The sequence below is a fragment of the Suillus clintonianus genome (assembly GCF_016758775.1).
Source record: "Suillus clintonianus strain FC179 chromosome Unknown DEU56scaffold_141, whole genome shotgun sequence".
In the NCBI taxonomy this organism is placed as follows: Eukaryota; Fungi; Basidiomycota; class Agaricomycetes; order Boletales; family Suillaceae; genus Suillus; species Suillus clintonianus.
In genome coordinates, this window is record NW_024539365.1 from 39851 (window position 1) to 55448 (window position 15598).

The 15598-nt window shown below is 49.6% G+C and overlaps 4 protein-coding genes across 4 annotated transcripts; 2 read left to right on the plus strand and 2 right to left on the minus strand.

Annotated features, from left to right (window-relative positions):
• Positions 1-370: 370 nt before the first annotated feature.
• DEU56DRAFT_747471 (uncharacterized protein) lies at positions 371-2044 on the plus strand (the record flags this gene model as incomplete). Its single annotated transcript, XM_041349278.1, has 2 exons — positions 371-1523; positions 1578-2044. 2 exons carry the CDS (start codon positions 371-373, stop codon positions 2042-2044), a joined length of 1620 nt encoding a protein of 539 aa, XP_041202339.1.
• Positions 2045-3196: 1152 nt separating this feature from the next.
• Positions 3197-7150, plus strand: DEU56DRAFT_137168 (CHAT domain-containing protein). Its single transcript, XM_041344726.1, has 6 exons — positions 3197-3330; positions 3411-3548; positions 3601-3763; positions 3818-3957; positions 4005-4088; positions 4197-7150. Exons 2-6 carry the CDS (start codon positions 3491-3493, stop codon positions 7112-7114), a joined length of 3363 nt encoding a protein of 1120 aa, XP_041202340.1. The 5' UTR covers positions 3197-3330; positions 3411-3490; the 3' UTR covers positions 7115-7150.
• A 1430-nt stretch (positions 7151-8580) lies between these two features.
• On the minus strand, positions 8581-13275 carry DEU56DRAFT_837315 (SNF2 family N-terminal domain-containing protein). The gene is made up of 23 exons (XM_041354829.1): positions 13179-13275; positions 13066-13131; positions 12903-12995; positions 12713-12850; positions 12586-12660; positions 12460-12536; positions 12290-12408; positions 12143-12240; positions 11472-12087; positions 11329-11418; positions 11184-11278; positions 10956-11130; positions 10732-10900; positions 10502-10683; positions 10380-10449; positions 10167-10326; positions 9954-10108; positions 9834-9900; positions 9564-9784; positions 9410-9513; positions 8952-9352; positions 8678-8901; positions 8581-8626 (listed from the first exon to the last, which is right to left on the minus strand). The coding sequence occupies exons 1-22, from the start codon at positions 13182-13184 to the stop codon at positions 8791-8793; spliced, it is 3288 nt and encodes a 1095-aa protein (XP_041202341.1). The 5' UTR covers positions 13185-13275; the 3' UTR covers positions 8581-8626; positions 8678-8790.
• Positions 13276-13419: 144 nt separating this feature from the next.
• DEU56DRAFT_747504 (cytochrome P450) lies at positions 13420-15573 on the minus strand (the record flags this gene model as incomplete). Its single annotated transcript, XM_041349283.1, has 13 exons — positions 13420-13591; positions 13646-13675; positions 13727-13849; positions 13901-13970; positions 13995-14033; positions 14089-14175; positions 14230-14332; positions 14383-14508; positions 14558-14807; positions 14859-14984; positions 15047-15183; positions 15234-15330; positions 15389-15573. 13 exons carry the CDS (start codon positions 15571-15573, stop codon positions 13420-13422), a joined length of 1545 nt encoding a protein of 514 aa, XP_041202342.1.
• Between the last annotated feature and the right edge of the window lie 25 nt (positions 15574-15598).

The window sequence follows — 15598 nt, forward strand, 5'->3', positions numbered from 1 at the left end:
ATCTCACTCCCTTGGTAAATCCAATTCGCAAAAGTCGCTCTCGGATCCTCAAAGCACCCGCCATGTCCGCAACGAGTCCTGGGGCAAAACTGCACTGCTTAAAGCATGCGCACCTTGCGGAGATCTGAGTGATTTACTCGGCACACCTGTTGACAAGAGACCAGCCCTGGGACCTGCGACAGAGGAAACCAACGTTATTCATTTGAGTGACCCTGCGGGTGGTTCGCACAACGGAGCTGGTGAGGAAAGCGTCATCATCATAGGGATTTCTCCAGCCCCTACTACAGCAAGCGGGGAAGGGGTCGGTATCGCACTTTCGTCCCCTCCTCCTGTCGACGATCGCTCCAGCCATGATCCCGAACTCACGAGCATGCCCAGCCATCCATATGCCACCGGTGCCATATATACTCGGTATAACAATCCATCTTCTGAGCATGCTCTACAACATGTCCTTAAAGTGTCTGATTATGCTGGGCCACATCCATCCGCCTACGACCCCCAACTCCCTCCGAACATTGCTACAAGTGGCGTCAGCATGCGCCACAGGCTCCCTCCGCGGGCAATGCAGCCAGGTGCAATCTCACATCCTTACGCTGCTGCATCGAGTGAGCCGGTGAACTCGCATGCACGACAGCCCAGTAACTCTGTCCATCCTACGCTTTTGGTCCCGCCAAGTGCTGTGCAGGAAGACCATGATTTCGCATCTAGTAACCACATATCCATCAGCAGTTCTGACTTTGAGAAGTATGGTATTGGTGAGGCTCTCGTGTTCGCTGCGCCATCACGTGACGAGCAGGAAACCGACTCCGAGGATCAATCTATAACCATCATCCCGTGTCAGCAGGATACCCTGAGCCGAATCAAAGACAAAGGGAAGGCTAAAGAGATGACGTCCATGGCCTCCGGTAATAGCCACTCCCGGATACCCGTTTCTGATTCTGTGATCGTTTCCACTCGTCCTCCGAGTCTGATATCCGTGACAGCAGTCGGAGGCAGGGACTCCACCCACCCCCCTGATGCCCACCGCCCCACCACCAGCATCACCTCCGCACATCTTGTCATTTCAGCTCTGGATCACGATGATCTGGACGAATTTCAAGATTTGTTCTACAGGCCACCCCAGAGCAGGCTGTCCAGTGGAAAATCCAGCGTCAAACACCAAGAAGCAAGCGAAACCAGCAGGGGTATACCGTCGGATATTCACAGTTCTTATTCTGGAAGCGCGCTCACCAACCTCATGCGCAGTATGAGCGAGATTGGAGAGTTACATGTGGAGGCCTCGGATTTATCCCATGGGCAGAGGTCAGGCGGACTGGGGGAATCACGATCGGATGATCTATCTCAAACGTATGTCTTCATGGACATGTCGAGGACTCCTTCACCGGTGCAGGCCAATCCCCGTACTGTTTCCCAGTCGCCGGCCCAGCTTTACGATGCACCCTTTGAGTCGGGTGTTCCAGAAGACATCGAATCCTCTCGAGCATCTTCATTTCTGATGGCCTCACAAGAGAATGACACTTTTGGTACGCGGCTCCTAATCTTAAATTCGATCAGTAGCTAATAAACGTATCTCACAGGTCTCCCCATCCGGCAAGATGTCGTTGACGCTGCAGGAACATCAACCATTCTGCAAGGCTCCTATCGAAACTCTGCCCATGCTTCGATCTACGACGCTGCCGAAGAAGCTGACCTTGTCAGCCCCATCTCGTTCATCCATTCGCCGCTCCTCTCTGCAGGCGGTATACGGTCGAGCTACATGACTAGCGGGTCTGAGTACTCACGCATGTCCACGCTCTCCGATTTCCCCGATCCTCCTGCGCGACCAAATCCAAATGCGACGCCTAATAGCGCCTCCATTCTTCAGATCTATGTTGACGCTCCGGATTCTACGCCGCTCCAACAGCCGGAGAACGTTCAGGAGACTGATTGTCCTCAACCTGGCTCTGGCTCTGGATCCCGTGTCTTCAGTTTGGAGAGCCACCGCACGACCTTTGGTGGGAGTGACGACATAGACATCATTACCCAGGTTCACTCACAAATCTGAAATCTGAGCTTGAGTGTCTCGAGATTCTATTGGATGCTCTTCTCTCGGAATCATCATCTAAATCAGTTTTGTAAGGGGTTTTTTTAGACTTGATTTATGATATAATTTCTATGCACATATAGGCTCTTTTTTGCTGCCATTATTTGTTGTACTTCAGTCTAGTGTAATGCTTTGCTTTGCTTTGCTTGCTTTCCTGGCCAATTTTTTTTTGGTGAAATACAGGCTAATTTGTTGAGATGTTTTGGTGTGCCGTGTACAAGATACATTGTGTGTGCTGCATTACACGGAACACGTTCTCTACAATGTAGAACAGAGGGGCAGTAATTGCTGCTCGTCAATTAGATATCGCGAACTTTCTGCCACCTGCAGGCCAGTAACACCTGGTCTGCATCCTCTCGGGGTCGACACCGTACGAAAAAAAATGTTACCTTTTTAGTAGGTATGTAGCTGTCATTAAAATTCAACGTCATTTGCGTTCAAACGGCCAACTTGCGCCGGAAGGCAAATCGACTGTCTCGTCGGCAAAAATCGAGTAGTATGGCGCGCTGCACCGTGACAGTGTCTGGCACTGTCCAGTATACGAGCAACTTGAAACATGATATTCAGCTCGGAAGAACGGCAAAGATATGCTTTGCATGGCACAGTGGCAAGACGGACGCATTCATACGCATAATGCATATCATCCACAAACTTTCCGAGGACTCAGCTAAGGGACGACTGTCTTCCCTCTCTTACCATGGCCTGACCAAGGGGGACCAGGCAAAATCAGGCTTTTCCAAAGCCGCCAGCAGAAACTTGCCAAACACCATTCCCCTTGCTCAATGCCATGACCCGCCGCTCTCGGGGACTGGTCGACACTTTGCTGGCGTTCAGCTATCCCATCTGAACACGACCTGTCATGCTCTCACAAACCGTACCTGGTGTTCCCATAACGCCCTCAATCATTCTCCCCCCATGGCACTAGGTCAGCTCAATCGGACTTGTATAGAATCGGGTATATTCTGTGTCCATCATTTTCAGCGATTTGCATTGTTGCATTACCCTACGATTCCGAAATACACTCGATTCTGCATTTTGCCTTAATATGAATGAGTCATACCAGATCTTAGCAAGCCCATCACATGACGCTCTAGGTCTCTCGCATAACTTACCTTAGTGCCACTTTCGCTGCTAATTTGACTGACATTGCTCACTTTTTTTAGCACAGGTTCTCCAGAGTTCCGCTAAGTCCTGCTGACTCTAGTCGGTTATCTTTTGTCCTCAGCGCTTAGTGCAATCATCCCGGCGTCTGTCGTGTCGAACAGCCTTTGACAACTTCACGCACAGCATGACCTGAACCCCCAACCTCTTTTTATCCCCCTCTCAGCTGAACTCCATCTACGGTCCCCATATCCCACCCCTCGTCTCCCACCCAGCACTACGCTCACCCCGATTCTCCTTTCCATTATGCGATATTGCACCATCATGCCTGGAAGTTGGGAAGGCCAATATATCAGACTTGAAGGTGGGTCATTCCAATAATTCCATATCACCTTTATATCCGTTTCGTGATCCTTGCGCTCTATCTACAGTCATCAGCGCAAAAAATCTCATCGCCCCCTTCTGGCACATCCCTAGCATTTACGTATCAATCAACGTCGATTCCAGGAGACGCTGGAAATCAGCCATCAGTGTCTTATCATCCGATAAATCTGCAGCGTGGGGAGAAATTATGATCCTGTAAAGTCCATGGAAACTTTCGGATGCGATTCGAGACTGATCTTTGGCTTACAGTTCATTACAGGCGTTACCTGCATTCTCCGTGGAGATCAGAGCATCCTATGAGGTCGATCAAATGCTGGGCAATGGTGAACTCGTTGGGAAACTCGAAGCATCGTGGGATGAGCTGCTCGATCATGTAGATGAACCATTCGGTGAGTTCCCTACTTTTGATTCCTGCACATCTACTCACACTCCGAAGAGCTGTCCTTTCCACCCGTTGATGGTGTCCACCCTTCCCTCACGTTGAAGGCCGTTGTTGTGCATGCTTGTGACAATCAGGATGGCGCATATTATAATGTGAGTGACGCTAGCATCCACTGTTAACTTTTGCTGACGGAATTTCAACTGTAGTCTCTCATAGACTGCGAGATTGCTCAAGACACAGATGCAGGTCACGCGCAACTCGCTAAATACATGACACTCAAGACGGTCTCCCACCTGAACGATGCTGTAGAGCATTATCAGTCTGTTCTTGACCAGTGTCCAGTCGACCATCCTGACCGCGCAGCGGCTCTCACCAACCTCGCGTGGGCCCACCTTGTAGGTTATGGTCGAACGGATCATGAAGACATTGATACCACCACTTCTCTCTTCCGCGAAGCCCTTGCATTGCATCCGCAGGGTCACCCCGATCACACGATATCACTCTTTCATCTCATTTTCACATTGAACTTGCGCCACAGCAAGGAGCAATCCGCTGTCTACATTCAGGAATCCACACCACTATGCTGCAAGCTACTGCCACTCTGTCCAGAGGGCACCTACCTTCGTAGCAGCTTCGTAGACATCGCAGTCAATTATCTGATCGCACAATGCAACAATTTCCCAAAGGATGCATCTAATGAAGGCATCCACCTTCTACGAATGGTGCTCGAGCTCTGTCCTCTGGGCCATAAATACCGTCCCATTGCCCTCAGCAATCTTGCGCTCGCACTCAAATTACGCTTTCATGCAAGTGGCATCATTGATGATATGGACGAGAGCGTACAACTTTTTCGTGAAGCTCTTTCTCTGTGTCCCGAGGGCCATACTGGTCGTGGTGGCTGTCTGAATAACTTGGCATTCACTCTCCAGTACCGCTTCGAAAACCAAGACAAATATGATGACCTCGACGAGGCCATGTCTTTGAATGAAGAAGCGCTGCGCCTGCGCCCTGTTGGGCACGAATCTCGCGATGAGTCATTGGACAACCTAGGGAACGCCCTTCTCACCCGTTTCTTCAAACACCATAACATCAATGACATCAATCGAGCCATCACCCTCCATCGCGAAGCGCTGACATTAAACCCACCTGGGCATCCATCCCGTGATAATACGCTTAACAACCTTGCCCTTGCACTCCAAAAAAGATATGACAAATCTCATGTCAGCGAGGATCTTGACGAGGCCATTGAGATGTATCGTGAATCCCTTCGGGTAAGGCGGCCCGATCATCCCGAGCGCCATAGAAATCTTCTAAATTTGAGCTCGGCGATCTGCTCTCGGTTCATACAAACTCAGAAGAATGAAGAATTTGAGGAGACCATTCGACTCTGCCAAGAATCATTGGCATCATTACCCTCACTGCACCCGGATAAATCCTTGAGCTTCATGTGGCTGCAGGTGGCCTATCTGGCTCGTCACAAGATGCAAGACAACCCTGCTGATTTGTCACTCGCAGTGGAGAACTTCAGACTGGGATCACGACACCCCACTCAAGGACTCCCAGATCGTATCAAACAGGTATATAATTGGACTGTCGCAGCGGAGCAGTATGGTCATGGATCTGCACTGGAGGCTTACTCAACACATTTCGAGCTTCTAGATGCTCATGTGGCAACACGGTTATCGACAACTTCACGGCGCGAAGCTCAGGCTGCCTTCAAAAATGCCAGAACACTCCCTGTAGATGCAGCATCGTGTGCCATACGCCGTAATGATATACGACGCGCAGTCGAACTCGTGGAGCAGGGTCGTGGCCAACAGTGGTCGTTGGCCTCTCGCCTGAGGACTCCACTTCATGACCTAGAGTTCACGAATCCCGAACTGGCTCGCGAGTTCTCAGAGCTAAGCAAACGTCTTTCCGACGCTCAGGGTTCCACAGGCACCATAGACAGAGCTGTTGCTGATCGGGCAGAAATACAGTACAGGAGAATTACGACTCAATGGGAAGCTGTAGTAGCTGAAATCCGTGATCTTCAAGGTTTCTCGCGATTCCTACTCCCGCCCTCGTATAAAGACCTGCAAGCGGCAGCATGCCAGGGCCCAGTTATCATCCTCATTGGGAGTAAATCCTCATGCAGCGCCATTGTTGTCCCGACGTCAGGGGAGCCTCACCATGTTCGCTTCCCACGCATCACTCTCACAGAGCTGGAGCAGCTCAAGGACGATTTCGCTACGGCAATCCGGCACACAGTTCGTATGCCCCCAACGGAGCCAAGGAAGAAGTTGCGAAGACTCTTGCGGATAGTATGGGACGAGATCATGCTCCCCATTGTTAATGTCCTTCAGCATGACCTGAAATTGCAGCACGGTTCTCGAATATGGTTGTGTCCGACAGCAGCCTTTACGTCCATCCCCCTCCATGCAGCTAACCCCTTTCGGCCGAAGGCAGATCGCTCAGGGCCGGAGTCATGCCTGGAGGATATATTCATCTGTTCTTACACGCCGACACTTTCGGCTCTGATCAGGTCTCGACAGACGATGGAGACCTGCGTCACTCAGACCTTCGCAGCGATCGGACAAGGTGAACCGGGCGCAGGGCAAGGCAGTGTGCTCCCCGCTGTCAACAGCGAACTTAAGCTTGTACAAAAACTGATTCCTCCCAACGTCAAGTTCACTAAGCTTTCAAAAGGCGAAGCCACACAAGCAGGTGCACTCAATATTTTGCGACATAACACCTGGGTACACCTCGCTTGTCACGGCACGCAGGACCTCGAGCAGCCTTATAACTCACGTTTCGCCATGAGAGACAAACCCCTCACGCTACTCGACATCATAGAGAACAATTCTCCGCAAGCTGAATTCGCATTCTTATCGGCGTGTCATACCGCCGTCGGTGATGAGGAAACGCCTGACGAAGCCATCCACCTCGCAGCTGGACTCCAGTTTTCCGGTTTCAAGAGCGTCGTAGGCACGCTGTGGGGGGTCAATGACGCTCTCGCAAAACACGTTGTCAAAAACTTCTACGAGAATATGTTCGAGGGTTTGGAGGATGAAGGTGTCATGGACTGCACGAAGGCGGCATGGGCACTCAACCGTGCTACGCACGATGTGATGACGAAAGTGCCGCTTGAACAGAGGACAGTTTTCATTCATATCGGTGTATAGGCCCTTCCTGCTGTATTTTTTTTCATCCTATACGGTTTCACGGGTTGTTGATATTGCATTAATATTGTACTTCAAGGTGTAGGAATTACTGAATCGCCCTGTTGCGTCTGTACATACTCTTGTGCTCTGGTGTTATCTTGTTTTCGCTTTCGCAGTGTTTTGTCTACTCTAGAGTCTTCAGCAAAATCATTCATTACTTGATAATAACTTGCGTGTGTATTCGGATGGTTTTCGCGGCATCGTCTCCTCAGGCTGGTACCTCATCGCATCTCACGGTTGTTGTGCGTGCAGAATGCGAAGCTGGATCGAGGAACTGACTATCCTTATTCCGGCCGGCGGACACATTTTCGAGGTGAGTGAGGGACATGACTTGTGTAGATTGAGTGCTATGACTCGGAGGTCAACTTACATTAGCCATAACGAGTGTGGGGGCACCCGCGAGCGTGAATGTCATGCTAGAGGAGGCCGTGAAAGACTCGGAGTAGACATTGGAGGCCCTCGCTGGCCATGCCAACGGGTCATGCGAGATCCTGTCAATCTGGCTCCTCTTCTTTCTCTTCATTATGTGTAGCACAATGTGTGTAATGATTACAATCGCGATACACACACATACACAAGAAAGGTGGTGACAACAAGAGCACCATGAGAATGATGCGTGGAGGGATATACGAGACGCCGTGGACAAGCAGGATGAGGAGATACATGATCGCTCAGCAAAAGCAAGCGAACAGGGGGTCACTGATCGAGGCCAAGTGAAGATAATAAAGGAGTATTTTGCAGTGGGTGCATGTGCCCATCAGGGTCGTCCTCGTCAGGGGCCACGAAAAAGATGGCAATGCAGCTCAAGGAAATTTTGAACTCGAGTTCCTGCTAGGAAAATGTGAATATATGCATAATAGACTACAATAGACGCATACACATGAAGCCATTGGGTAGAGCAACTATGACGACGAAAATTGTATGAGTGTGCAGCTCGTCGTAGCTATAGGATGGCACTTCCATGGGCCAGGGTACACTGGGGAAGATTTGCATGCCTAAGTGAAGTTGTCCATAAGGCAGACATTGAATCGGTGGTGGATGGATCATGGACGGGTGATGTTGAATGTACGGAGACGGTAGGATGCGGGGCAATGAGTACAAGAGAGAGGGAATACAGACCGGTACGTACCCTCAGTCAGTGCCAGACTACGTCGGCCTGCGAGAGCTCTTGGTCAGTGCGGAGACTCTTCTGTGCGTATGCATAGTCAGATGAACAACTTTAACTTCTTAAAGACGCGAATATTTGAATGGTTGAGCAACTGATTAGTCCCATCGCTGAGACAATGCGAAACACATAATGACTTCGAGGCATGCCACTGACGTTCGAGGGGACAGTCGAGGTGCACCTGTGCAGATTATCTACTCCGCTGCGTATCATATCTTGTCAGAATGATGGTTAACACATGTAGAAGTCACTGATGATCCACATGTGCTGGGCAAGGCGCTCCTGGAGATGTCGCCTAAGAGTAAGCCCTGTGTGAGATTTAGCAACATCAAAGGTGAGTAGAAGATCGAGCTATGAACCCTCTGGTAAATATAGCTAGCATTCGCTCAAGTTTAATATAGTACCTCCATGACAAAAATAACAAAATCTACAGGGACTAAAATAGGACGCACAACTACGAAAAGACCGTTATCTACGTCTTTTTCTTCTTGTGTGATTTCTTGGGTGCCGGCGCAGGAACGGGCGAAGGTGACCCAGACTTCTGCGGCGTTTCGTCCTTCTGCACATCATCTATTCCACGCTTCTAATAACCAAAGTCAGGATGTGCAACGTGAGATGCAGCGATGAACATACCTTGCCTCGCGACCCGCCCTTCGGTTTCACCTCCTCCGCCTGCCTCGCCTCTGCCTCCTTCTCGATCATGCCTAGCAATGTATTACACCTACGCTGCAGTTCTTGCGGGGTCCGGCTCTTGAAAAACCAATCAAAGCGGAATACAGGAAACTCCATAATATCCTTCTTGATACGTTCGTAGATGTCATCTGCGCCCATCCCGTAATGGTTCAGCCGGCACAGGAGGTACCTATCCGCTTCTTCGCTGTAGACCTTGCCTTTTGTCGTCGGGTAGTTGAGCTCGAGCTCTTGCATGGGGTAGCGCACTGAGGCAATCTTCTTCGCAAGCAGAAATTCGAGATTTGATCGCTTGTTCCGCTTGGCTTCACCTTCGGCTATACGTGCAGCAATTCTTGGATGTTCTTCATTTAAACAAGTCAGCTGGGATTCGGAAGAATACAACTGATCGATATGCTTACCAGACAGTTCCTTCCAGTGCTTCTTGAAGTACATGTAGTACGTCTTAACCTGTCTCCGGTCCTTGTCCTGTATCTCTGAAGCTAACAGATCATAGTCGTCCGTCCTGCACGCCCATCAGCCCACTACCTCACGGAAAAGCAGAAAGCACAATACCATCCAAAATTCTCAAGCGCACGGACAAACTGCTGGAAGTCTCGTCTGCTCCAATCGTGGAAGCCAGCCTCGGTGTACTTCTCTTTCAGTGCCAACTCATCTTCTGTCAGAGGCTCGGCGGTATCTATGAATTCTTGCGCAGCTGCGCGCTCGGCTTCGAGTTTCTCGGGTGTGTCGTCAGGTCCTGGTTCGCGAAGAGTGGCGGTGATCCCGTTTTGCCTCTGGTAGTGGAATGAATACCCAGTAGAAGAATATCAATCGAGTACATACCTTGTGCACAGCGAGTTCTCGTTCCTGGAGCTGAGCCAGGGCGGGGTCGAAAAACTGGAAATCTTGTCTGCAGGGAGACGTCAATTGCCACGAAAGGGCAGGAACAAAAGTCAAACGTACATTTGGATTTGCTTGGGTGCACGAGGAAGTTTTGGGGCCTTCTCCGTCTTCGACGGACCAACCCGAAGCGTCTCCTTGTAATAATTGTCGACGGAGTAATTAGCCTTCCGTTCACGCTTCGAGAGGGATAGCATGTTGAAGCTGAGACCTTTCCGCTGAATAACGACTCATGATTCAGAACGCTCGAGACCACGTCAAAATGAAAGAACGTACACCTGGCCTGAAGTCTTCACCTTCCCACTGTTGCACAGTAGCATCGGACTTGAAATTATTTAGGTCCTCGAGATTGAGACCCTCATACTTGCTGTTGAGCTCTGCCGTACGTTCCTCACCGCGTTGGACAATAGCATCGATGTCGTCATTGATAAGGAATCTAATTGGCAGTGATCAATAAATACAAAACTTGTGTAATGCCAAGTAACTCACCCATCAGCTGAGTTAATGAGTTTCTCAGCGCCATGTGTGATCATCTCGAGCAGCTCGTCCTTGCTGGCAGCTGCACCAAGTCAGTGAGCGCTGTGAAAGAAGACCCCTGATCAGAATCTTACCTTTTGCTTGTTGTTGGCGACCTTGTTGGATAACTAGCTGGTCTAGCCGAAGTTTCTGCGCAGCACGCTCAAGCATGCGCTCCTCCACGCTGTCCTCAGTGATAAAGCGGAAGACGTAGACTTGCTTAGTTTGGCCAATCCGATGTGCACGATCCATGGCTTGCAGATCGGCCTGGGGATTCCTGCAAATGGATGAGCAAATTGGAGTGATACAAAGATGGACAACAAACCAATCGCTATCATATAAAACGACGATATCAGCGGAGGTGAGGTTGATACCAAGACCGCCAGCACGCGTTGTCAAAAGGAATATGAATCTGTCGCTGCCGGGTTTGTTGTATTCGTCGATGGCGACGATTCGATCGTCATGCGCAGTGCTACCATCGATACGACAGTATTCTGTTGAACGAGCCATAAATCAACCTAGAAGACGATAATTTTGAATGTCACATACTGAAACCCCTGAAGAGACAATAGTCTTCAAGGATATCCAGCACTCTGCTCATCTGACTGAAAATTAGTACACGGGAACCCTTCTCGTTCATGGACTTGAGAAGTTTGTCGAGGATGACCATCTTTCCCGAGTTTTGGATGATATGCTCATCAGTAGTATACGGAGGACCAGGTTCCTAAGTAGATAGATTCAATGGCGAGCGTCTAGAAGAAATGAGGACGGACGTACTGCGCCGTCAAACAAGTAAGGGTGACATGTCACTTTACGCAACTGCATGACCATGTTCATGAGTCGGGTTTTGCCCTCCTTCTTTCCAGTCAAGCCTTGGAGCAGGTGAGATGCGTGAACCGAATAAAGTTGAGGAATAGCGTACCATTCACAGCATCTATGTCCTTCTCGAGCACTGAACGGTACCACTTCCGCTGCATCTCCGTCAGGCCAACGTAAATGTTAATCTCTTTCTCTGCGGGAAAGGAAACATCAGCGCAAGCACATGTCTGTATCGATTGAACGCACTAGGCAGAAGATTCTTCTCCACGTCGGACTTGACACGCCGCAACAGGAACGGACGAAGAATTTTATGAAGAGCCTCCACGACTTTCTTGCTCTTGTCCTCCTCCCCCTCTGCACTCTCATCGTCCTTGTGTAGGAAAGAATCCAAATCCGCATAATCCGAGAATATTTCGGGGCAAATGAAGTTCAGAAGCGCAAACAGCTCCTTGAGATTGTTCTGCAGCGGCGTTCCCGTGATAAGCAGACGTCCACGAGACATGAACGCGCGGACGATCTGAGCGAGGATGGAGTCGACATTTTTGATACGGTGCGCTTCGTCGATCACGATGTATTCGAAGGAGAATTTCTTAAGTGCCGACTTCTCGATGAGACATATTTCATACGAGGTAACGCAGACATCAAAATCCTGAGGGATGAGTCGATTGGCTATAATCTCGGCGCGTTCTTCCTTTGAGCCGGTCAAAACGACGACGTTCACGTCCGGCGTCCATTGTTGGAACTCGCGAGCCCAGTTTTGAAGAGTGGATTTTGGGACAACGATGAGATGGGGACCACTAGTACCGCGGTAATGTTTCAAGTATGAAAGGAAAGAGATAGTCTGCAATGTTTTGCCGAGACCCTGTATGGTTCAGCGAGGATTAAAGTGAAGTACTAGGAGTTCGGATACCACATACCATCTCGTCGGCGAGGATACCATTCAACCCATTGTGGTGCAATGAGACCATCCAATTAAGTCCTTGAAGTTGGTATGTCCTCATCGTGCCATTGATGTCTGAAATGATGGTTTAGCTTGGACAGTCGCGGGTTTGAGAGACACGTACAGCTCGGCGACTCTTCAAAGACATAGGGTTGGTCATCTTCATCCGCAGCGAATCCACCGTCTTTCAGCAACTCTTCGTCTTCTTCCTTCTCAGACTTGCGATGACGTGCGTTCTGGTCACTAGTCAAAGGATTAGTCGGTGGTATTACTGAATAAACGCGAGTGACGCACGCTGACTTCTTTCTGCCTCTGCCCTTTGGCTTCGGCTGTGAGTCTAGCAAAGCAGCATATTGGGGATCGCGAGTTTTCTGCGGAACGGTGAGCAGAACAAGATATAACTCAAGTGGTGTAACGCGCCTTGATATCGACAAAGTGCTTGAAAAGATCGGTCTGACCGAGAAGATACGAGTATCGTTTCACAGCATCGGTAATCTAGATCATGATAAGAGAACGGCCTCCTAGTACTTACGCGCTGGATACTCACTTTCGCTTTGTCCATTTCCTGCCGTTTGACATAGAGTTGACCTTCTTCAGCCTTGCGCTTTCGCTTCTTTTGCTGCCTTTCTACAGTTTGCTGTATTTTTGCCAGCTTTGATGGAGAGGAGCTGCTGGCGACGGGTCCCTAAAAACATAAGAGGTCAGAGTGAATATGCGGGATAGTGTGATGGACGCACCTCCTGCTCGTCATCACTGACGAGCTCATCTTCCTGAGCACTCATGCCTTCGTCAATGTACTCGCTCTCGCCGTCGTCCGCCCCCTCGCTTTGCTGAGAATCACAGAATCACACGCGGCAGTTCGATTTCAGTATTGTGTCATATAGAGGGCATGCTGCTAACCTGACGCGAAACGATGTTGCTGGGGACGACATCGCTGAAAACATCCTCATCCATCACCATGAGATCCTTGAGGATGATCAGCTTAGGAAAAGACGCTCGAAAACTCGACGTACGGCCATTTGTGTGTTCGCTGTGGTGGTTTATGTAAAGACCAACTTTGTGTGGTTAAGTAAGTTGGGCCCTCTTTTGAAATACCGACCTTGATCTAACTGTGCAGTGCAACGCGATAATCAAGGAATTTTGCATAGCCTAAGCTACAGTTCGGCTACAGTACAAATTGTACAATACCTCAGACTCGTTATATGCTGGGAGTAGTTCCCTCGTCTCGAGGGTTTCTCACACGACGTCGGGACTCTAGTAATTCTGCATTATGCGCCTCAGCTCGGTCTCCGGAACCCTCGTCTTAAATTCAACAGTGCACGACTCGACATTACCCCTCATGAATCCCATGTCATCCAGCGGCTTCGTAGGATCCAGAGTCAGATGGAAAGCCCAAAGATTAAGAAGTGAGGTTATGAACACCGATCTGTAACAATTGAAATGAACTTGGAAAGTCATGTGCATAGAGGGAAACCTTTACCTGGTCGCGACGTGTTGACCGGGGCATATGCTTGAACAACGGTCAGTGAAAATTGGGTGTCCAAAAGAACGGTTGTTTTACCGACGACCAAACCCGAAGACAAAGAATTTAAGATCGTCCCTAAGGCGTCCTTGGTCATCAATCCAGCGCTGGGGCTTGAACGCATGAGGTTCCGGGAAGACGTCTGGGTCTCGAGAGATGGACCTGGCATAGAATATGTCAGGCCCTTATTACTTTTTATCATGAAGAACTAACCAATGATGACCAACTACCGTAGTCCCAGCTGGAATACAATAGTTCCTCTGATGGGCCAGATGATTCTTCTCTCAATTAGCAAGTCAAAAAGTACTTGCCCAAACCACCTCCTTAGTTGTTCGGTGAGCCAATCCTGCAATGTGAACGTTGTGAACTTGAAACTTGAAGCTGGCAAGGATGGTACCCACCACTAGGAACCAGCGGTCTCCATCTCAAAGCCTCAGAGATGAAGGCATGCAGATTAGGGAGGGACTCTTCGTCAGCGAAGGTCGGTACTGTAGCGGAGACAAATCTTTGAATGGATACACCTGAAATAAAAATAGGCTTACCTCGGTGCCCTCCGACGACCGCATCAATCTCGGCCTGAACTTTAGCTTGCTCATCGGGGAAACATGCGGCTGCCATCAGCACAGTGCATATTGCCATAGTAGTCTGGGGACTTCAATCCATAACTTCGAGAACAACAACATAAGACACCATACCGTATCAAATCCTGCAGCAAAGAAGCCGCCAGCAAGAAAAGCCATCTCCGTCTCTGTCAAACCATGGAGTTCGGTGTTTTCTAGCATATATCTCATGAACGAAGGGCCAACATCCGCATTGCTTTGCTGTGAAACGATTCAGAGGGTACGTGAAGATCGGCAAGGCAACGCGCACAATTTGCCGTTTTACGCGGTTCAGCTGATCAGTATGGATCTGCTTGTCCTTCTCAAACCTCCGTTTTAAGTCTTGGGCATACCAAGGAAGGTATTTGAGCCACGGGATAAAGTCAGCCAAATAAGCACCAGGGCGTAGGGTTGTACGAAGTATTTGAAAGTGCTCTTGGGCTTGTCTTACTTCAGGATCAGTAGCAGATGCAGGCGTAGTCTTCCCATACGCAACTTTCATCACCGTCGCCGCAGCAAAACTTCGAAATACTCATAAGTAACCCACTATGATACCATAGGACAGTGCTTACGTTGCCGCATGGTTGTAGAAGTTGGCTGGATCTTCGAGAATGTCGAGGACCATGTTCTTTGCGTGTGACATCTGCAGGGGCTGATATTCCTCAGCTGCTTTAGGCTGGAGATGCGTATGAAGCGCTCTACATCACATTGAAAAGTAAGTTCGGGGCTATTCGGGCAGTACCGCGCGCAACAAACGAACCTACGCATCCGACGCCACATGCTCCCAGCAGGTGTAAAGATAATGGACAGTCCGCCACTAAGGATTTCTCCAGCAGCAACGAGGCGAGGACGGTCAGCTAGCGAGCCGCCCTGCTTCTCCATAATATCCACCACGGCCTGCCACACCATTGAGTCTCGATAAGACAATTCGGATTGAAGGGACTGACACTGTGACGGCCGATAATCACGATTTTCTCAGTTCCAAATCGAATGGTAACTAGGGGACCGTGCTCGTCAATCCATTCCGCTACAGTGAGAAATGTTCTGAGCAGCGATGGCAAATAATTCATATCAAAAGCAATGAGTGAAACGCGAAACTTACTTGCGAGGGGGTATGAAGTGACCCAGAAGTCTCCAAGTGGGAGGGGAGGGTGGAAGAGGAAGACCACTCTCTGATTTGGGAAGGTAAGCCCGAGCAATCAATCCTACCACCACTCCAAGACAAGCCGTAGTACCGAGAGCGAGCTGCGTGTTGTCAGAAATTCGCAGGTCAGGCAGCTGTAGCATGGTTGATACGCGAGGACTGGAGGGA